We start from the raw sequence: 19,651 nt of genomic DNA, 5'->3' as shown, positions 1-19,651 counted from the left end.
TTTATGCCCCCTACAGAATGAAGGCCTCTCCCGGCAATCTCCAATCTATCCTGTCCCGCACAAGCTGATTTCAACTTGCACCTGCAAATTTCCTTATTTCATCACCCCACCTAGTTTTCTGCCGTCCTCGACTGCGCTTTTGTCAGAAGATTAACTAGGAAAGCAGAGGAACTAACAACAGATAAGAAACAGCTAATGACAGAAATGAAACGGCTTAAAAGTTGCCTGAAGCAAACGCCTGCACCACCAGTACTGAGGAAATTGGAGCGTAAAGCAAAGAGCACCGATAAGAACAGGGTCACCACAGTACACCCTCCTCCTAACAGGAAGGCTGAATAGACCCCAGAGCAACCAAGGGCAGAAGTAATAAACACACAGGAAGCCATAATTGCCCACATTGAAATGCTTGAGAATGACAACAACATGAAATTGGAAGTGAACATTCTTGCTGCTTTGCAGCAGTTCTTGGCACAACTCCCTTGAAAACATGGCTAAGGCCACGAACGACAAAACAAGGCATTAAATGACAGGTTTATGCAGGTGGAAGCTAGAATTCAGGAGATAGAGAAATGCATTAATAGATATGGCAATCCCGTCTACCTACTCCAGAACCACTTTGTGGCAATTGAATTTCCGGGGATATGGCTGTAACAGTACTCCAGCAGCTACTCATTAATAAGGACCCTTCCGAGATTATAGCTTTGCAAGAAGCTGGACCCCAGTCTAAACTATCTGGCTATATAACCCACAAGAAAGAAGGCACAAACACACACACAGTAATGCTAATCAAACGAAACATAACGGCCAAGCAGCCCGAGACTGGCATTAATAGCATTGATCACGTTCATGAAGAGATAGTCCCACATAAGATAAAAAAACCACAGCCTTTTTGTACATATGTACAGTTCTCCGAAGCAGCATAAAGTCAAGTTCGGTGTATTATTCCTGAAGACCTGGTATAAAACGCAAGGAAACCCTTCGTAATTGTCGGATACTTCAATGCACATCACCCAGCGTAGCAATACAAGAAACAATCAAGGAACATTCATTATGGCAAGAAATACAACACAGACTCTAACTCCTTACTGACCCTGCTTTCCAACCTGGTGGGGGAACAGTATATCAGTTGACACGTCACCAGGCCTATCCATGATAAGCAAACATGTTGAAGCCACCTGGTGAAACACACAGGAGAACTTGGGTACCAACCATAGCAAAATCAAAATGGTCATTGAAGGAGGACCCATTAGACATAGGAAGCGAAAACATGGAATCACAAACTGAGATGCTTTCCAACAAAACAGAAGTGAGCCAAATGGGATGTCAGATATAAGGTCTTGGGCCCAGGAGCTCCTACGAGACGTAGAAGATACAACCAAAGAGACCTCTGATGAAGAGATGGAAGTTATCGATAAGTGCCTATTGAACCTCTGGAAGCAAAAAAAAAAGAACAATTGGAAGACGCAATTAAACGCTTCAAATTGGACAGATCACTTAGGAAAAAACTCACCTTACTAAATAGAGACAGAGCAACATGCACATAATCTCACAAAGCAGAACTGGGAGACCATTTGCAACCAGACGGAGGGAAAATAGGGGTAGCCAAAACCTGGCTGCTACTAGACACCCTATAAACCCGAAAGGTAGCAGAACAGCCAACAATTGGAATGACTCGTGCACCAATACGAAGGCAACTCCTAAAGGAGCTCAAAGAACGCTACATCAGAGAAGCGGAAACAGAACCTCTCCTGCACTATCAACACCTTAGAAACTCAGCCCTGAACACCCCAATTATGATAGCCGAGATCAGAACTGAAATCAATTGGCTCAAAACAGGCTCGACGGCTGGACCAGACAGAGTGAACAAAAATATGCTCAGTAACTTGGATGATAGGTCAGTAATGAATCTCGCAACACATATGCAGGAATTCTGGGTCACAGGCTCCGTTCGCAAAGAACGGAAGCTTGCTAAGATCGTCATAATCCCAAAACCGAGTAAGAAATTAAGCCTCAAAAACCTGAGGCTTATCTCGCTCACATCATGCGTAGGAAAGCTCATGGAACATGTCGTGCAAACAAGACCGGACAAATACATGGATGATCACGAGCTCTACCCAAACACCATGATAGGCTTCCTTCCACACTTGTCAACGTGCTACATTATGCTCCAACTTGAGGGGAGACGCTCCTCAAAAAAACATTTCTTTAATATTTGTACTAGAGATTTGAAAATCCACCCACTTATAGAGCCTTTCAAGCCAATTGCAAATATGTCATTAGTTTCTGTGCAGCTGCTATAGTTCTTGAGTAAAGTCCTACACAATGTTAAAATAGAGTGATTTTGCGGGCACTTTATTGTGTAATAAATTTTTGTAAAACGCTTTGTGCTGTAGCTTATTTAGCTCTTTGTAGACCGCAAAGTGCCGATATCTATTCAAACAGCGTGTACAATTACCGGAGCTATAAAAAAAATTAGGACACTTCAAAAAATTTTTTTTTACCATCACATGAAAATAACATTGTACACTTACAATTGTCTTATACTAACGAAATTTGGCATAACTTTTGAAGATATGTACAGTGCTAATACCTACTTGAATTTGCAATATCTTCAAGCAGTAAGTTGTGAAAGTATATGGTTATGTTTCAGAGAATTGAGAAAAAAAAGTTGTTGAAATATTCTAATGTTTTGCATCGTTTCAGTAATCGTACACACTGTTTGGCTAGATATCAGCACTTTGCGACCTACAAAGAGCTAAACAAGCTACAGCACGATGCTTCTTGTGAAAATTTATTACACAGAGAAGTGCCCATAAAAATGACTATATTTTGCTATTGTGCATCACATAACTCTAAAACTATAACAGCTACACAAAAAGTAGTGCCATATTTGAAATCTGCATAGAAAACTCTATACTTGACTGAATTTTGAAACCTAAAAAAAAAAAAGTGCTTTCAAGGAGCATCTCCTTCATCAAATTGTGGAAAACAACACAAGGGATACCAGAGTGATCATTGGACTTGACATAGCGAAGGCTTTCTTTCTCATGGACAGGAAAGCAAATATCACAATTGGGCCAAGCGCACTCGATGGCATCAGCCTTGGAAACAAAAGAACCTCACAAGGGTCAGTCCTATCACCCATCCTCTTCAACATCGCCATGATATGGCTCCCTCAACGCCTCGAGAAAATAGAAAAAATGAATCACAGCATATGTGCAGACGACGTGACCCTCTGGATAGCCAGAGGCAACGATGGCCAAATAGAGGAAGCCCTACAGAAGGCAGTGGATGAGATTGAAGACTATCTTTCAGACAAGGGCCTCAGATGTTTGGCAGAAAAGTCTGAACTCTTCTCCCTCCGCAAGCCATGGACACGGATAAAAGACCGAAAGCCGACTATCCGCAGAGTGGATACCATCCGCAGAGTGGATACCATCCCCAGACTGGGCCTGTGGCGTCAAGCCAGCGGCAGAAATAATGAGACATGAACTCGACTAGACTGCAGTGCATGACAAACCAGCAGACTCATTTGCAGAATTGCAAAGAAGAATTCGAGGATGAAAGAAGCCAACGTCCTCCGGCTTGTCCAAGCGCTCGTGATCAACAGGAGGACATATACAGTACCATATTTAAAGCTGACCAGGGACGAGAATGACAAGCTAGACGTGCTCATTAGAAAAAGCACCAAAACAGCCCTAGGACTTCCCGTATGCGCATCCACAGGCGAGCTCATGAAACTAGGCATTTCCAACACCTTAGAGGAGTTGATCGAGGCAGCCAGCATGGCCCAACACCAGAGACTACTATCAACCAAGATGGGCAGACACATCCTGAGCAAATTCAGGATCCCCTGTGAAGACAGCCTAGCCTCAAGAGAATATTCCCCTGGACATCAGAAACAATATCAGACTCCCTCCCTACCCCTTCCCAAGAACGTGAACCCAGCATTTCATGAGGAAAGGAGACAGGGCAGGGCAGAAGTGCTATCGAGGAAATACAGAGGACGGTCCGATGTACTCTACATTGATGCTGCGGAATATCATAGCCGAAGAGACAAGATTGCGGTTGCATCCGACAAGAACATGACCATACACACAGGCTGCATGGTCAGCAGTAGGTTGGTCACAACGGCAGAAGAAATAGTGATACGTAGCGCTAGCAGCTACTTCCAAAAATACGACTCCAAAAGTACCATAAACAATTTTAACAGAGGCAGTCAGAATCCTCACAAACAACCCAATGGAGCATCAGGTTTTATAAATCTGGCCTACCGCACATCGGGCTCTCAGGGGCAATGAAGGAGCAAACAAGCTCATCCGAGGACTTACTTTCGAGGTGGGCTCAAACACCCCTTTTTAGAACACATATCACCAGAAAAAGATAGCATGATCACCCACTGAGAAATCGCATAATACCATAGATTAATTAGGAAGGAATATACCCAGATACAAATTGCAAACTCAGCAAGAAGGAAGAGTCTATCTGGCGCAAATTACAGGTTGGAACCTACCCAAATCCACTACTACTTAGTAAGCTCTACCTAGGCCAATTTGAAGCTAAATACAAACATTGTGAAAACTTGGCAAGCATGGTCCATATGCTATGGACCTGCCCACAGACATCAGACTGCAAACACACAACATACACCTGGGAGGCTCTGATGCGCAGCTCAGAGCTAGAAGCTCAACGGGCGATCATCGGTCAAGCTCAGGCAGCCGCCAGGTCCCAAGGGATACAGGCTGACTCCTAGCAAGAGGTTTACAAAAAAAAAAAAAAAAACTGAACGATAATAAGTAAAGTTTTCCACCATCCTGGCACCCATTCTGTGACTCTAATGGTCCACCGGTAATATATCTTACACATTACATGGCCTGTCCAGCTTCATCTTTTTCTCTTTATGTCAATTAGAATATCGGCTATCCCTGTTTGCTCTCTGATCCCCACCACTCTCTCCCCATCTCTAAGCATTACACCTAAAAATTTTTCTTCATTCCATCACTCTTTGCGTAGTCATTATCTTGTTCTCGAGCTTCTTCGTCAACCTCCAAGTTTCTGCCCCATACGTTAGCACCGGTACAATGCATTGATTGTACACCTTTCTTTTCAAAAATAGTGGTAAGCTTCCAGTCAGAATCTGGCAATGCCTGCTGTATGCACTCCAACCCATTTTTATTCTGTAAATGTCCCTCTCATGATCAATGTCCCCTGTGAGTAATTGACCTAGGTAAACGAGCTCCTTCACAGACTCTAGAGGCTGACTGGTCATCTTGAACTCTTGTTCCCTTGCCAGGCTATTGAACATTACCTTTGTCTCCTGCATATTGATGCAAAAGCATCCAATGGCCCATTGAGTGAAAAAGTAAGCGGCGTCCATAGCAGCGAAACTGCACCTAAATTCCCCTTGAACGCCTCTCAACAGCGTTCAAATGGACATTAATGCTTTCGCATTCACAACTCGTAAGAAGTGCTTAGGTGTCCACAGATTTTTTCATCTTCAGCCCTCCTCTTACACTTTCTCAGTTAAGGTCCTCAATCATTTGTTACAATTCATCACCAGTGTTGCTGAAAAAGACAATGTCATCTGTAAACCTAAGTTTGTTCAAATATTCAATGTTGATCCTCACTCCCACACCTTCCCAGTCCAAGAGCTTGAATACTTCTTCTAAGCATGCAGTAAGTAGCATTGAAGACATGCGTCTTCATTCCAACACTCTTTGCGTGGTCATTATCCCCGCCTCATCCCTTTCTTGATTGGTAATTTTCCACTTTTCTTGTGAAGAAACAAGGTAGCTGTGGAATCTCTATAGATATTTCCCAAAATATTCACATATGCCAAGTTTTCTTCTCACTTATATTATGCTGCAGCCATATTTTACTGCTTCCTCTAATTGCTTGCTTTCTTTTTGTTTATCAGCTTTGACAGTTCAGCGAGTTCTATCTGATCTCTGAGTTAGACACTTCCTTGCTTTGTCATTTCATTAGTAGGTCCTTTGTAATTTGGGAGAGCTAACCTACTGGTTGCCTTGGTGCCTCACCTCCCACTTCAATTGCTGCTTCTGAAATCAGCCTAGTTATGGTTTCATTCATTACCTCTTTTCATCTTCCTGTTCTAAACCTGCATATCTACACCAGCATGAATTTGTCTACTTTTACCCTTACTGTGCCTAGGTTGGCCTGTTCTTGACTAATTTTGCTCCTTCTCTCTTCAAATTGAAAGCCATCCTACACCTCACTAATCTATGATCACTGCCTTTTACCCTACCAAACACTTCTACATCCTGCCCTATGCTGGGGTAGGCGGAGAGTCTGAAATTGATTTAATTTGTTGTTTCTCCATTAGGGCTTTTCCAGGTTCCCTTCCTGTTACTGCAATTCCTGAAGAAACATTCATTATCTATTCCTTTCTGTGCATTCTACTAACATCTCTCCCCTACTATTCGGAGTGCTTACAGCACATTATTTTTGAATAAAATAAGGTTAAGCATATAGAGCTTTATAAAGAACTGATAGCAGCAGGATGTGCTGAAATAGTCCGTACCATGGCATCGCAGAAGTGCCTCTGCTGTGAACAAAGGCACATGGAGCATATCAGATGTTTCAACAAGAAGAAGATCTTTGGCTTCCTGCAGGTCCTGGGGCCGCAAACCATCGTACGCCTGGCAAAACAAAAATTCAGCAAAATATTCAGAAGGTGTAACGTTAACCACATACACAGTTGCACTCAGCCACAACATTTGCTCTAGCACAAATTCTGAATTACTTAGCTTGCAAACAAGAGCGGCAAAAGACCAGAACATAATGTTATCATGCTGTTTTTACTCAACAAAAGATGTTGAATTTTTAGTTAGTAATCTACAAAAATCATAAGAAATGCTTGATGTTGCACACTTCCGAGTCTGCAATCTCAACAAAAGATGCTACTGCTGCTGCTGAGTACATGATTGAAGGTTCGCAATTTCAGGTGGTGACGTGTTCTAATGGGGGTGGAAGGTAGAAAGGCCTGTGCACTCGGATTTATGTTCATAACCCTTGGTGGTCAAAGCTGATACAAAGTCCTTACTGCAACAATTTTTATTGTCCAGAGGAATTGGGGCTTCGACGCAATAAGCCCACGTAATCAGTCAGTGAAATGCACCACCAAACTGCATCCTTTGCGATATTTCGAACATGTCAGAGTACAAATGTTCTCAAGGTTCTGCTTAACACCATTTGTTCACTGCTTTCTTTTAGTGTGGTAGCTTAAAGTGAAAATTCAGACAATTATGCACAGTAATAACTCACTTTCAGCTAAGAACAAGGGTCCTCTGGTAGTGTGTGCTTAATGTGCATGTGTGCATGTGCGCTTATGTATAATGAAACGAAAGAACTGTGGACAGGCATGGAGAATATGCATGGAGGCATATCAGGTGGGAGAGCGAGGTCGAAAGGAGCTGAATCCGCATAACCCACAGTGCACAACGGAGAGCTAGCACAGATATCTAGAAACAAAGACCTCAGGTACCATTCACACTGGTCCCACATGCATTTGTGGCACAATGGCTTGCCAGAGTTGCACCCTGCAACTTCTTAAACATTGCAAATAAATTTGCTTAGACACTGCATAAGACTCAGATGAACATCTGAGCAGAGCTTTTTCCTTGTACATTCAGCTGTGGGCCCACAGCTTTGCTCAAGAGCCTACTTGCCCTATTGTCAATTTCATTTTAAAACCCTATCACCTCTCTTCCTTACACTTATGCAAGAATAAACACAATGGCTGCTAGCTATATTTCCGTAGACGCCATAACTAAGCAGTGCCCTTCGTAGATGAAGAGAAGAAAGTGAAATCATGTCACAGTTTAATCTTTCCGAATGGAAGAGCTGAGCTCATCGAGCATGTACTTGCAGAAGAGACAGAAGACGAGCCCAACTTATCCAGCACTGTTGTACATTGCCTACAGCCTTCAAGACAATCTGAGCTTGCCTGTTGCTCTGTGCTTGTTGTAAACACCAGATGTCGGAAAGAGCCTTTGAAGAGTAAAGTTGTGAACAGTGCTTTCTTTTTTTTTTTTCACCAGCCATCTATTTAAAAAATAGCATCCTCCGAGGAACGAGTGGATGCTTTAAGTTGTGATGAAAATAAGAAAGAAAAGCGTGGTGATTCGAAGAGCTCAGCTCCTTCGAGTGAGAGCGATTTTGAAATACAGTGAGTTTTGCTGAAACATGTAAATAAGAAAATTCAATACATCTAGTGAAACCCACATGTGTGCAGTGAAGTCCACTATCATTACAGTGCTAAAGAAGTGTGCTTATTTTTTTTTCCTGATGAAGTTTTGCTTTTCTGACAATTTTTTCACTTAGCCTTGCTTCACATGATCATCAGATTTGTTTGCATAAGAAAAAAACTTCAATTTTATCTGTAAATTTTTTTTTTGTTTCTTTATTATCCTTAAAGGGCTATTAAGACAGTGGCACCATCTGGAGGCAAAAAATTGTATCACTGTGCCAACATTAGGGCTGAGGGATGAAGTGTTGTGATGGAAGTACATCCCCTTAACTTCAAGGTCACGTTGATGCAAAAGCTTGACACTAAGATGGATGTCACTACATGTGGGCACGCACACACACACACACAGCTTTGAGCAGTTTGAAAGATGAAAAGGAGAAAAAGGTTGCAAGAGCATGGCAGTGGCAGCATTTGATTGCCGATAACTGCAGATTCATACAAGGCACATTTAAAATCTTTCTGTTGGAAAAGATCTGAGCAGGCTCCCTGGATACCAGACACACTCCGCAGCACAGTGTTGTGAAACCCTTTAACCTTATTTGCATGCACAGGAGGAGTGTACCACAGATGAAGTCATTTGCACTAATGCCTAATTTTCTGCTCAAGTTTATCACTGCTGTGATTATATTAGCAGTCATAACATCAGATGGAATTTGCCGAGGAGGAGACAGGAATGCAATCATTCAGACGTAGTAGAAAACATGTACAGAGCCTAGTCGGCATAAAGTAGCCCTACCTATGGAGAATATGAATCGGTAAGGAAGGCTGTGTCTTGAGAGAAGGGTAACTCACAATCAAAAATACTTCAATGATACATCCAGTGCATGTGATATGCTTCCTCAAAAAGGTGCTGTTTGAGCAATGATCTGCATTCTCTCATTTCGTACATAAATAACTCTCGGGAACCATTTAATGAATTGTAGAAATGCCAAAAACACAAGAGAAAGCCCAAACTCTTTGCAATCAAGAAAAAGTTTTAAAAAATAATAATAAAAGAAAAGTTAACATGCACCTGTGATAATTGGCAGCATTTCTTTATATTACAATAAAATCAGCAAGAACAAATATAGTTGACAGCCACTGTTAAGAATGGCCGTACGGGGTGGCAACGTGCCAGCTTTCAGCCCGCTGCACGTGTTCCAAGCCCACCAGACGGGGCGCCCTTCGGAGAACTGCGAAGGGCCGGCAGCCACGTGGCGCGCGATCAACTCAGGAAATTGGTACTTGGCCGAGCCATCCGGGACAAAGCAGAGTTCTACGAAGCCCTCTGACGTCGGCACTGAAAGCTGGGCGGTACCGAGAACTGTCCGGCCTTTTCACCTGTGTGTGTGTGCAACACGAACATTTCCGTCCACGGGGCCCTCGAACGTGTCAGCCTTTGTGTGTGTAGGCTCGAACATGTGTGCCTTTGTGTGTGTGGGCCGTACTGCGGGGCGGCGCCAAGTTTACAATGACTGGACGAGCGTTTCCGTCCACTGGGACTCCGTCCACGTGGACCTCGAAGAGTGACGCCGAATGATGACGTCGAGCGGAGAGCTTATAAGCAGCGTTTGCCGGCTGCTAGCGCGTGCTCGTGTCGTGCTCGTTGTCGGGAGCTGAGTGCTCTGTCATGCTCGAAATGTAGTAGTGAGCTGTGTGCTCGTAAACTGTTTGCTGTATGTTAGTTTTGCGGGCTCCATATGGGAGTCGCGCTAGACTGCCAATGTATGTCCTGCCTAAAATGTAAATCCTGCAATTAAATCCTGCTTGCCTAGCCCTGTCGTCCCAAGTTCATCTCTACAGCTACGTCTGCGAAATCTAATACCACCTACTATGCAAATCGAATATTTTGCCTTCACTCATAGACGATCTTGGCAATATCGAGATCTGTATACGGCCTTTGTCTCCTCAAACAAGGACAAAAAAAGATGTCCTTGCTTCATACTCTTGCAAAGCAAAGTGGGAAGCGGCACTGGGACAATGTACACAAGCACCCCACTTCAGAAGGACAAACGACACGAGATGAAAGTTTCAGTACCTTATCAAGCTCAAGTGCTGGGTCTTTGTCCTTTGGCCTGATAGTAACACAGCTCTGAAAGACAAACAAAACACACCCATGTTCGGCTATACATGACAAACAACTAAAAGTTTCCGCGTTAAACTAAAGGCTGGGAGTGGAAACACTGAGGCTTGAAGGAACCAAAAAAGGAATTCCATAAGTCCACTTGCTAAACTAATGCTTGTCGTCAATATTACACTCCAATTGAAACTCCTCTGCCTGTTTCTGTCTCTGTTTGCTTGCAAAAAACTACCCCCAAACATGTGCACAATACATTTCAAGAAATCATGTTGCTTCTTCTGGATTATCCAAATTCATCTGTTTCATTTGTAAAAGGAACTAAGCACAACATAAGCATTTACCAATCATCCAAGGCATTAGCCCAGCTCTAGTTGAGACTCTGGCATCCCAAGCTTGGAGTCCATCTCCATTCAACTTTTGCAAGAAAGGTCTCAATAGCTAAAGGAAGTAGAAGGAAGCTAACCACACACAATTGAAATAGTGCCATTTCATTAAGATGCACATTTCTAAAAATTTGGCTGGCTGAATGCTACATGTTTAAAATTCTCAAACATCACAACAGCATACTTAAAAATTTAATGGAAAAAAAATGACTACGTGCTTACAAATAACTAGTTTATGTGTGCCAGTGCAAGAATGTGTGGCACTAACTAAGGCAGCATTTCTGGCCAACAGGCACTTTAAGGGGGCACTGACAGGATTGTAAAGCATGTGCAGTCAACAGGCAAGCATCTAAGTGATCAACAGACATTTTGATTGCTTTTTATTGTGTGACAAACAGTAAGCAAGCTCACTCCTTACAGTAAGTTGATGAAGTCAATTTTCGGCCCAACAGGTTCAACCAGTAAGCTTTAGGCCAGCCAGTGCTCCTTGCACACACATCATGGACATACAGACTGAATAACAATGAGGTCAGAGATTTCACTTGGCTACCAGAAAAAAAAGTACCTCCCATTGGAAATTAAATTCAACCCAACCTGTTCATGCTCTTTTAACCATGTCAGTTCTTTTAAAATCAGAAATTTGAACACTACAGTGCACAAAAAGCCTTAAGGTGTGCTAATCATGACATTTTGTGAAACTCTGCTTACAGAAAAGACCATCTTTGATTCGAGGTAGTCCGCCAAGCTCTTGAAGCCAGCCTTGTCTGCCATCTCGCATGCTGTTTGACCAGCATTGTTCTCAATGAAGAGCGAGACATCATGAGAAACAAGCAGCTGAAAGAAAACACAAAAAGGCATGCCAGGCAAACGATGCAACAGTATGTCAATGCTGCTGCAATGTGCATTATGTCCGACTTGGTCAGTACCTGTAATCTTACCTCTTTTTGATATCACGTATGCTGAGCAGATAAAATTACATAGAATTATTGACTACACTCCCCTTTTCATGCGGCATAGATGCATGATTTCTTCTTCAAGCACAGCTCAGCTGTTTTTTTTTTTAATAACCTCTATAACTGTCACATTTTTAAGTCTTTCATAAGTGCAGAGCCTGCACTTCTAGCAGAATGAATACTAGTCTGGTGTGTTGCAAGCATAAAGTACAAAGTTGGCCTGTAGGCCCTGCAATGTAGTACAGTCAAATCTTGATATAATGAACATTAACATAATAAATCATCGGATATAAAAAAAATTGCACACATACCACGCAGTGGGAATCGACATTATGTGAAGCATTTTGCAGGCAACTGGCTATGCAGCATGGCTTGCGGTTCCGCAAAGCATTACCAGGTTGACCAATGTGTTTGCATAAGTCCTGCATTTGTGTGTGTGACGCGAGTACAGTGAACTAGAATTAACACAAGAGAGAAAAAGTGTGAGTGTGTGTGTGCGTGTGTGTGTGCGACGAAAGCAGCAAGACAATGGTAACCATGATTGCACGATTTCTACAAACAATAGAATTGATAGAATGAGCGACATGGAGGTGAGAGATGGGTAAGGACTGGAGAAACTGAATGCTCACTGACAGCAGCATGTGGTATCACATAGAGGACACAAATGGGTGACTTGACAGTGATACTGCAGCACAACCTGAGGCCCGTGTCCTTTTATAGCCATTTGGACGAGTGCCGTGGTACAGCTGCTCGCCTTGGCCGAGCCATGACGACGCTGCCATAGTAGAACTTGATGCATTGTTGCCGTACCCGGTCACTATGTAACCAGGAAAGAGCATGTCTCTATGTTTAATTAACTGGCCTGGTGATGAAGGAAAGAACTGTTAAAGTCCAATATGAGCTCCGGGAGGAACAGGGAGGCAGCGCATTGCTGTCCAGCATTAGAAAGTCAACGCCCAAGGGAAATTTGCTTTTCAATTGTCGTTTGAATGGATGTAACCACCGAACCATGTTACGCTGCCGCCGAGATGCTGGGATCTTCTTACACGTGCCACCTGGCTGGAGCACAGATGACACGCAAGAATCAGAGGCGACTCTGATTACAAAGCTGGAATGATGATGCAAGGACCATCATGGCATCACAAACACAAGCATACAGTCATCGACCGAAGTTAGTAGACAACTTGGTCCACTGGGTTACCATAAGTTCCTGTCATGGTAACGTCATGCCGTGCATGCATGCATGTCATGAATCTAATTCTTGTCATACACATCATGACATTCATGGAAATCATGCCATGGCTTGACATGCAAAGCATGGCTTCGTGTCAATCATTTTGACATACATGACATGACATGTCATGAATGTCACACATGCATCTCATAATATGCATAGTATCCAGAATATATCCAGTTAAATGTATGTCATAGCATTTAATCCATTATAGCCATGTCATGTTAGTTCCATTTTCCAACAATAGATATATCGGGATATCCCAAACATTAATGAAATGTCGTGCATTACATGAATGACATGACATGCATGTCATCACGCAATTCTTATAAATGACAAATGACATGAGTTGATGGCATTGTGGTTATTTCTTTAAATGGATATGTGTCACTAAACATGCATGCATGACATGACAACAATGACATGCTCAAGCATGCCTTGTCATTAATAGCAAGACATGCACATAATTCATGTGATGACATTTATGGCATGTCATTGATGTCGGGTCATGCACACATGCCATTCATATCCACATACATATTGAGTTAAAGAAACAACCAAGAAAGCATCATGTCATTCATACCATTATGTCATGACAAATTCCATGACAAGCATGTGATGCCATTGATGTCGTGATGCACAGGGCATGTCATGAAATCCATGTTATTCGTGTCATAAAATTTATGTCATGTCATTTACATCAAGTTTATGAATGCATTTCATTCATATCCCATCAGCATTCATATTATAACATATGTCATTGATGTCATGGCATGTCATTAATGTTATGTATGCATGCATGTCATGGCGCTCCACGCCTATTCCGTTACATATCCAGTAGAAGAAACCACCGTAGTGGCACCACAATGTAGGAAGCTACCTACCTTCCTAAATCGTGATGCCAGATGGTTGACTGACTGACTGATTGATTGATTGATTGACTGATTGATTGATTGATTGATTGATTGATTGATTGATTGATTGATTGATTGATTGATTGATTGATTGATTGATTGATTTGAAATGCCTGAAGTTTGCAAAGAATGCTTCACATTAAAATTGCCAGATATAACGAAGTAAACCTAGAATGTTTATCGCCTGTATCAGCAAGTAACAAATTATATGCTTATAATGAAGGCATTTTCTTGTCGGATGTGACTTCAGCAAAGAAGACAAAAAGAAAGAGTGACGCACCTCCACGCACTTCTTCAACCCACTACTGGCAGCATAGTGCAAGGCAGTGTTTCCATCCTGCAACCAAAGACAAAACAGTTTGAAAACACAGCAGTGGACCCTCTAAGACTATTTTTTTTGTTCAGTTGAAGGGCCCACTGAAGGTGAACATTAAATCAGGTTAAACTAGAGAGATCATCATCATCACCAGTCTAGTTAGGCAAGCCCAGTGATCTCCACTTACTTCTGTCCTGTAAAAGCTGATTCCAATTCTATGCCTGCAGCTTTCCTAATCTTAACCATCCTATGAATCCTCTGCCACCGTAGACTGTTTTTCTTTTTTCTTGGACCAAGTCTACAGAAGTTTAGCTCTATGATTCTTGCAGTGACTGTTTAGTGGATAAAACACAACTTCTTTGCAGAGCAACAAAGCTGACTGCCACCCAACTTTGCTTCAAGTCGATATTTCTCCACTGCCTCTTTAGGCAAAAGTGGCAAAAGGCTGCAAAAATAGTTAGAAATACAACTATTGAAAAGTGAGAAGTAAAAAAAATTCACCAACAATTACGATACTCCCTAATGTGAAATTTAAGCGCAGCTCTATAGGTTTTCATGTTGTGATATATCGGCTGGCACGGACAATCTGTCTTTGAGAGCTCCTGGGGGCTCATAACGGTCAAAACACTAAGTATACATATATATAAACACCATGTGACCTGCTTTATCATCCTTCACATACACTTTTCTCTTACTTTGACACTCCTAATGCTAATGCATTAGAAAGAAGGAGAGACCTATTTACAATGCTTGAAATGTGCACGCAATGCAGCAACTGGCCATCCAGTCAACTGAGGAGCTTGTATAAGAGAGACAGCTCCTATTGGCACTCTTATTGAATGACTGGATATTAATGAGAAGGTGCCATCTTCTCCATGCATTTGCTCAGAAACTGGGGCCTCTGTGCAACAACAGTGGCTATTCTGCACCATAATCATTCGGAACAGTCCTCACTTGCATCCCTCACTCTCTCTCAAGACTACAACAAGTGCTGTTATCCCTTTTATGCAAACAGATACAAATATTTAACACTTTTGTGTAGTAAATTCTCTCAAAATTGACAAATGAATACAAATCGAACAGAAGGACTGTTATTCAATTCGTATTCAAAATTTCACCTCTACCTTCTATCAAATTTTCATTCAGAACTTGCCAACCTGCTTGCGAGCTAAATGTGCTAGAAGTTTTAGTTTTGGTAACATTCCATCAGCTGCTTGTAACTAAACCAAAACATTGTGACCATCGAACATAAATGCCAAGCATAGTTGTATTGTAGCACAATAAAAATGCATCTGTGTATATTTACATGCATATGTATGTGTATTTCGAGTTGATAAAAACAACGCAAGCCATCTGTGCAATGCTGCACAATACAGCTTATGCTTACTTATCTCCAATAAAGTTAGCACTGCAGTTATTATTTCACTTGACGAGAGCCTACAAGAAAATGAAAGTTACCTTGTATTTGTCAGTTGGGAAACTTAATAAAGTCGCTCAAACACAAGAAAGTCTGCTGCAAGAATGTTTCACAATCAGCAAGCCACTACGTCAGTAGCCTTAAAAGACACACAAAAGAAAAATGAGAAGCCCGACATGAGATCCAATTAGTGCATATCCAATTAGTATAGGCACAGACATATCACGCATCAATGAACAGTTTCAGTCAGGCTTTGTATGGCTTCACATGCATTAACCGGCTTCATGGCATTTTCACATTCGAAGCATACCACTTACAATGGCATTTACAAAACCTGTTGATATCCTTCCTCCTGACGTGAAACTTGAAGTACTGCTGTCAATTCAAATGGACTGAGACACACAGTAGAAATCAACTTAAAGGGACCCTGAAGCGATTTTGATGATCTTGCACAAACCTACTGAGTCATTAGCATAAGTCCTTCAGATCATTAATTGATGCATCCAAGTGCTCTGCATAAAGTGAGTAATTTATTATAAGGCTTTAAATATGTAAATCACTACCAATTGCAGCACGCCACTCAGCTGAGTTTTCAGCCGCCGCTTACCAAGTGACACGAGGTGACCATATGCCGCCAGTAGGGCGAGCTACCCAGGGCGCGTTATCAATAACTTTTCGAACTTAATGGCAAACAAATGTTGTTCATAATAGCTGAAATTTTAGTTAATTTGTTTCTATAAAAAAAGAAAGTAACAGAAAGAGAATGCACAAGGACAATTTATGACTACACTCAAGACTTCTGGCACACAGCAAATGTCATCTGCTTGAGTTACAACATGCTTCGTATTGACAAGAGCTCCGCGGTCAGTGTTGGTCTCAATATTTCTTATCGTGAGCACCATGGTTCGCCATTGTTACGTTGTGGCCTGCAAATGTAGCGAATGGCAATATGTCAAGCTGTGACATCGTGTCCTTCTGCAAGGCAACAGATGAGCAGAGTGGCTGCAACGCATTGGACTGTCGGTATCTAATCGGCACCAAGATTTGCAAGTTCACGCCCATCACTTTACACCAGAGGATTACTACCACAATAGTGTTCCACGTGTCCGACATTCGGGTAAACGCAAGCGCAAGCAGATTGAGCTTGGGCATTTCGCGGGATGAGCGGTGGCACAAACGTTAACTGTCTGCATAGTGCAGCCACCTGGTGGCACAGAGCTCAACCAAACAGATAACTATTATAGCAGAAATGAAGTGTACTCTACTTTGCTGCTGGTGTAAAGTTTTGACAGGAGCACAGTCATGAACAGGACTTTGTAAATGTTTAACATGTTTTACACTTGGTTAGAGTAATACTTGCTCTTTGTTTGGTTTGTTCGGCTGGTTAAGACCTGTGCCACCAGGTGGCTGGACTGAGCAGACTGACCTAAGACTGACCAGGTCACTTACATATGTCTACGCTAAGGACCTTCATCACGGCAATAGTAGTATGGAGGGGCTTTAGTTTATGCCTCCACCCATCCGTTGAAACGCCCAGCTCGTCTATGGCTACCGGAATACCGGACATGCTTGGCAATGCGACAGAATGCTCGCAACACACGCTGCTCCACTAGCTCTCGCTTGGGATCAACTGCCAGGCAGCTGGCGGAGAGGTTGGAGAGGCTTTGCACGCTGGCTCCAAGACAAGCTGTAGTAGACAACACGACGTCCCATCATGACACAAAGCCAGTGAAGGGGGAGCTTAACCTCAATCACTCGGCAAACGAGTTGAGGAGAAAATGCATGGCTATGGAGGAGGGTAACTTGTAATCGTCTGCAGCTCTCTTAATATGAGACGCTTCGCACAAGTTGTGGTGCAAATGATTTATCCTACGCGTCTGCAAAATTTTTCCGCACCGTTTCAGGGACTCTTTAGCAAAGCAGGGGTCAAACAATTTACTTCCAACATCACACCTAGGCCGCCCTCCAGTGCAATTCACTGCACACAATTTAAGCATGTCCGTTACCAATTACATTTATTTTTGATGCAGTGATGTGTTACACAAATAAAATTTGATTTCAGTCATATTGTACTTTTTTAGTAATAACCTTATTTGCAATAAAATGAGTCCCAATAATGGTTCATATTACTTGGGCTTTATTATGGTCCATAGGTGTCTTTTGTTGAAGCTCTCAAATGAACTGTTGAAAGCCATCACTGCATCCATAATTCTGCATACTAGCATGAACATCTAAACCATCATAAAGCATGTAAAGCAGTATACTAATAAAGTGAATGGTAACCACAATAAAATGTATTCTAGCATTCACAGCAAATAGTACATAGACTAAGATGCTGTAGATGCAACAGCTTACCACCAATGATGAGCCATTTTCAATGTAGGAGTTTTACACTATTTCAAATTGGATATCATGACTAGCCTAAAAAGTCAGTAAAATTGTGAGAAGTGACCTATCCCCAAAAAAGGCAGCAAAGCCTTACTTTGGCATATCTTCTTTTTTGCAAGCACACCAATGTGAACCAGTAGCACCTACTGCTCACTTTGTGCAATGAGCAATGAACAAAATAGGATAATCTTAGCATGTGATTATTGGAGTGTTCTTCCCTAAATTATACTATGGAAAGAACCCATTCACTTCAGTTATAGCTTCGCTTGAAAGGTATGAAGGGTGCATGTACAGGTCACATGTCTTCGCCTCAGCATGAAGCGTGTAGACTTGTTAAAAAAGTGAACGCTAAACCTCATGAGAGCGGTTTTGTGTGCAACGGTGACGAGCGATGGAACAGGCCGTCGCTTGAACAGATTGCTCAGTCTTGTCGCTCAATCACTCGGTTCTCGAAATCTAGAATTCATCGCTCATCGCCCGCTAGTGCTATGAGCGACTAGTCAATAGCATGAAGCCAGAACTGGATGTACATTAGTCAAGTACTACTGGCTGTCGCACGGAACAAGCGAACAATTAAATTTTTATATGTACAAGGATGAGAACCTACTGCAAGACCTTGAGAAATACTTTATGCTGCTTTTTACAGTAAAACCCATCAACTTAAATTAATAAAGCACGCGTCATGCCAGTTTGGATGTCTATTTGCTTCCCTCCTACCACCAACACAGGGGATACGTCGCTTAATGTCATCATTCGCATGAGTACGACTTGTAGGTGACGAGCGATCATGACAGCTGATGAGCAATCGCTTGTCGCTGTCGCATGCAAGATCACTTGCGTGGGGTTTATACTTGAAATAAGATCGTCAAACAGTGGCATATCTTGGCGAGTCAGTACAAGCTTAAGAATGAAGTAATGGTCCACACATGCGTGTGATCTTCCATCCGTTTACGTAGTTTGCACTGTTACTTTACATCTACACATAAGGCCATCACACTTGATAATACCAACCCACTATTTCGGAAACTTGCTCCAAAATGTAGCAGCCAATACTGAACCTTAATACAAACAAAGCTCGCTCACATGATCCTTTGCATTGACATCTAAGACTTCTCCGTCATAGCCGTGCCACTGAATGAGCAGGCTGAGACAGGCCACTCTGCGCTCCACTGCAGCCGAGTGAGGACTTCCACGGCTGGCACAGTGAAGTGCAGTTTCTCCGTGCCCTGACTGGATTGTTGGGTCACCCTGCATCTCCCGTAGAAAGATCCTGCCAACACAAATGTAAGACAGAGCTCTGTGCAATAATCTGTGCAAGTCCACACCTTAGAGCAATGCTTTGTTTATGGCACACATGACAATTGAAAGTGTAAATGCGTGAGTGTCATGTTCCAAGGCAAAAGGCAACTGCAAGTCACCTGGCAAAGCTCCTAGCACATAAGTGTCATCAGAAACAAATATGTTAAACTTGAAGATTAAACACATAGTGTTTGAACATATACCATGCATTTCATATCAAGTTATCACAGGAACACCATGCAAATGGCTAGAATTTGTTAAAAAAAAGTTTACATACTGACTTGCCAATGTTCACAAGAAAAGCAGACCCCCCCCCCCCCCCCCCTTTTGCTGTCGCATTACACAACAATACATGTGATATCTCCCGAACCATCTCTCTAAACTTAACTTTTTTGTAGTTGTAGAGTGACTGTGAATTC

The 19,651-nt window shown here is 42.3% G+C and overlaps 1 protein-coding gene across 2 annotated transcripts in view; it reads right to left on the bottom strand.

Annotated features, from left to right (window-relative positions):
- Positions 1–19,651, bottom strand: part of LOC126542274 (ankyrin repeat and IBR domain-containing protein 1-like) — a 106,035-nt gene that overhangs the window by 82,795 nt on the left and 3,589 nt on the right. For both annotated transcript variants that reach the window (XM_050189275.2, XM_055077148.1), the window contains exons 2-6: positions 19,017–19,203; positions 14,093–14,149; positions 11,420–11,545; positions 10,287–10,340; positions 6,542–6,659 (exon numbers count right to left, since the gene is read on the bottom strand). In XM_050189275.2, the coding sequence (XP_050045232.1) occupies positions 6,542–6,659; positions 10,287–10,340; positions 11,420–11,545; positions 14,093–14,149; positions 19,017–19,203 (542 nt within the window). The remainder of the gene's footprint in view (positions 1–6,541; positions 6,660–10,286; positions 10,341–11,419; positions 11,546–14,092; positions 14,150–19,016; positions 19,204–19,651) is intronic.

This window comes from Dermacentor andersoni, chromosome 2 (assembly GCF_023375885.2).
Source record: "Dermacentor andersoni chromosome 2, qqDerAnde1_hic_scaffold, whole genome shotgun sequence".
In the NCBI taxonomy this organism is placed as follows: Eukaryota; Metazoa; Arthropoda; class Arachnida; order Ixodida; family Ixodidae; genus Dermacentor; species Dermacentor andersoni.
Note: the sequence above shows the minus strand (reverse complement) of the source record. Positions and strands in the feature narration are given on the sequence as shown.